The following is a 2,327-nucleotide window of genomic DNA, read 5'->3' as shown; positions in this document are numbered from 1 at the left end:
AGCAGATTGAAAATCAGTCTATCCATTTTTAATTTTTTTTCCAAAACAGTACAAAACAGTAGGCACCACCTAGAAAGAGCTGTGGCTGTGGTACAGACACTCCACACAAGTGTGGCACACTGCTTCAAATACTTAACCAACCTTTTGCAACTCAGGAGTTTGAACCAGGGTCTCCCACACGTGAACCAAATCCCTTGACTAACAACAGATGGGGAAAGAGGATAAGAAATAACCTATGCCTTTTGTGTTGTTCTGATAGGCTTTTTTTGAGGCTGACAAAGATTTTCCTGCATAAACTTTCCTCAAAACTGGGACATTCACATAAATTAATTTGACTTTAACAAACTGGAATGTGATGGTTAAGGGCTATTTCTTAAAAAACCAAGTACTCTGACCCTAGTGCCCAAGGAGGAAATTACTATTGTCATTTTAAAGATGAGGAAATCAAGGTCTGGGGAGGTCTTGTGACCCAGAAGAGTTCAATGTGGACAGTCCTGCTCCCAGTATCCTAGTCTGGCTAGTCAGTAATACTCCCAAACCCAGATTCCCAAGTTGCTGGAGAGAAAGCATGTATAATAAAACCCAGGAAATTGTTCAGCTACACTGGAAACTTCTGTCACTTTAGTTTCACAAAGAACTACCACAAGAATACATCAAAAAACAATTCCAATTAGGGGTGTAGATAAGTTTTTAGATCTTCCCTGAATAGAAAGAAAAAGAACTTTGAATATGTCTTAACTTACATATTCAATAGTGACTGGTCACAACTGAAATATATTCAAGCAAGTTCCTTCAAGGTCACTTGACCTAAGCCCAGACTGTTCACGAAGTGTTCTCTAATTTGAAAAAAAAAAAAAAGAAAAAAAAAAGATATTTGCACAAGCTAACAGGCACTATAATTAAAAAGTCTACAGGTCCACTAACTCATGAAAGTGGCACATGTGAGAATTAGGTGGCTATACATACAGGCAAGTGCTCCCTCTGTAACATTTAGGACACTAGCTGACAAGGAACACCAGTGCTTTCAATGGTAATTGCACCAATATTTTGAGGCTTAACTATACACACAAGAGAATAGTGAAGCCAAGACAGGGTAGACCAAATGAGAAAAGTTTGAAACACAATCTGAAATCAAACTCAGAAGCCAAACTAACACAATCATCCATGTGAAACAGCTAAAGTATTTTCAGATTAAATAATTGGCTGCTGTTCTTTTTAACACACCAAATGTAATATAAAAACCCATATATCCCATGATGCATTTTGCATTACCATATGATCTATCTAATCCTATAGCACATTGCTGGGTCAAAATGACCCAGCCAACATCTTGCAGTGGTCCCTAGTGATTTTCTCTTATATCTGTACCATACTTGTGTCTTGGACCTACGTGGCTCCTCTTTGCATGTGACACCAATTCCTTTCACTAAGCACGTACAAGGTCTGAAGAGATTTTAGGTACAAAATGGTTACTTTTCTCTTTTTTGGGTGTGTTTGTTTGGTTGGTTTGGTTTGTTTTTTTGTTTTTTTGTTTTTGTTAGAGTAAACCCAAATGGACATATTTAAAGTTCTTCTTGCTCTTTTCCATAGCATTTTACAGTAAACTTGGGGGGTGTAATTCTACTTTTTAATTTACACATTGAATGACCTTACTGGACAGACAGTATTTCTGTGTGGCTTTGAGAATACCCCAGAGGAAAAAACAGAGCTCTTAACACTGACAGTATTTCAGCAGTTGTTTGACTTATTAGGAATCCAGCAATGTCAACTGATAGCATCTGCACTATCCCTTTCTTCCCTGCATTCCAAATCCAGCTAGCTAGAAAGATGTGTAGAAGGTAAATAAATACGGGGCAAGTGCTATGGTGATGAAAGAGAGGAAAGCTTCTACCCTGCTGAAAAGCCCTGGATACATTTGAAAGATTTGGCTCAGTACTTGCTAAGTGCTTGTCCTCTCTTTGCAGACTCCGCCAGGAATGGACTCTGCAGTTGGAAGGTCGAGCAAGGCAGGTCCAGGCACCCACGAAAACACTGAAAGAACAGATGACGCCACTGTCCATTGAGGCTCTTCCCTTACCAGATAAAACTGCTGCTTAAAGTTCCTGTGAAAATACAGAAAGCATTGGGCCTGACTCTGACCTTCTGCTTGCACCTATAAACCAGCAGTTATACTGCTCAACAAGCAAAAGGTCAGAATCTGGCCCTTTTCCAAACTACTTACTAGATAAATACTTACCACTAATAAAGTCCTACTGAAATTCAGTGCAAGAATAAGGTCACAGTACATAATCTTAAAAAAAATGCAAAGGGATCGATGAGAAGCAGAC

General features: G+C 38.9%; 1 protein-coding gene across 1 annotated transcript in view; it reads left to right on the top strand.

Moving 5' to 3' along the window:
- The window catches only part of LOC114818558 (protein FAM240B-like), a 2,743-nt gene extending 646 nt beyond the window's left edge, over window positions 1–2,097 (top strand). Inside the window, exon 2 of the mRNA XM_029084883.1 lies at window positions 1,965–2,097. Within this exon, the coding sequence (XP_028940716.1) occupies window positions 1,965–2,097 (133 nt within the window). The remainder of the gene's footprint in view (window positions 1–1,964) is intronic.
- The last annotated feature ends 230 nt before the right edge of the window (window positions 2,098–2,327 follow it).

The sequence above is a fragment of the Antrostomus carolinensis genome, unplaced genomic scaffold, assembly GCF_000700745.2.
Source record: "Antrostomus carolinensis isolate BGI_N321 unplaced genomic scaffold, ASM70074v2 scaffold16455, whole genome shotgun sequence".
In the NCBI taxonomy this organism is placed as follows: Eukaryota; Metazoa; Chordata; class Aves; order Caprimulgiformes; family Caprimulgidae; genus Antrostomus; species Antrostomus carolinensis.
The sequence above is the reverse complement of the archived record's forward strand: the minus strand, read 5'-3'. Positions and strand labels throughout refer to the sequence as shown.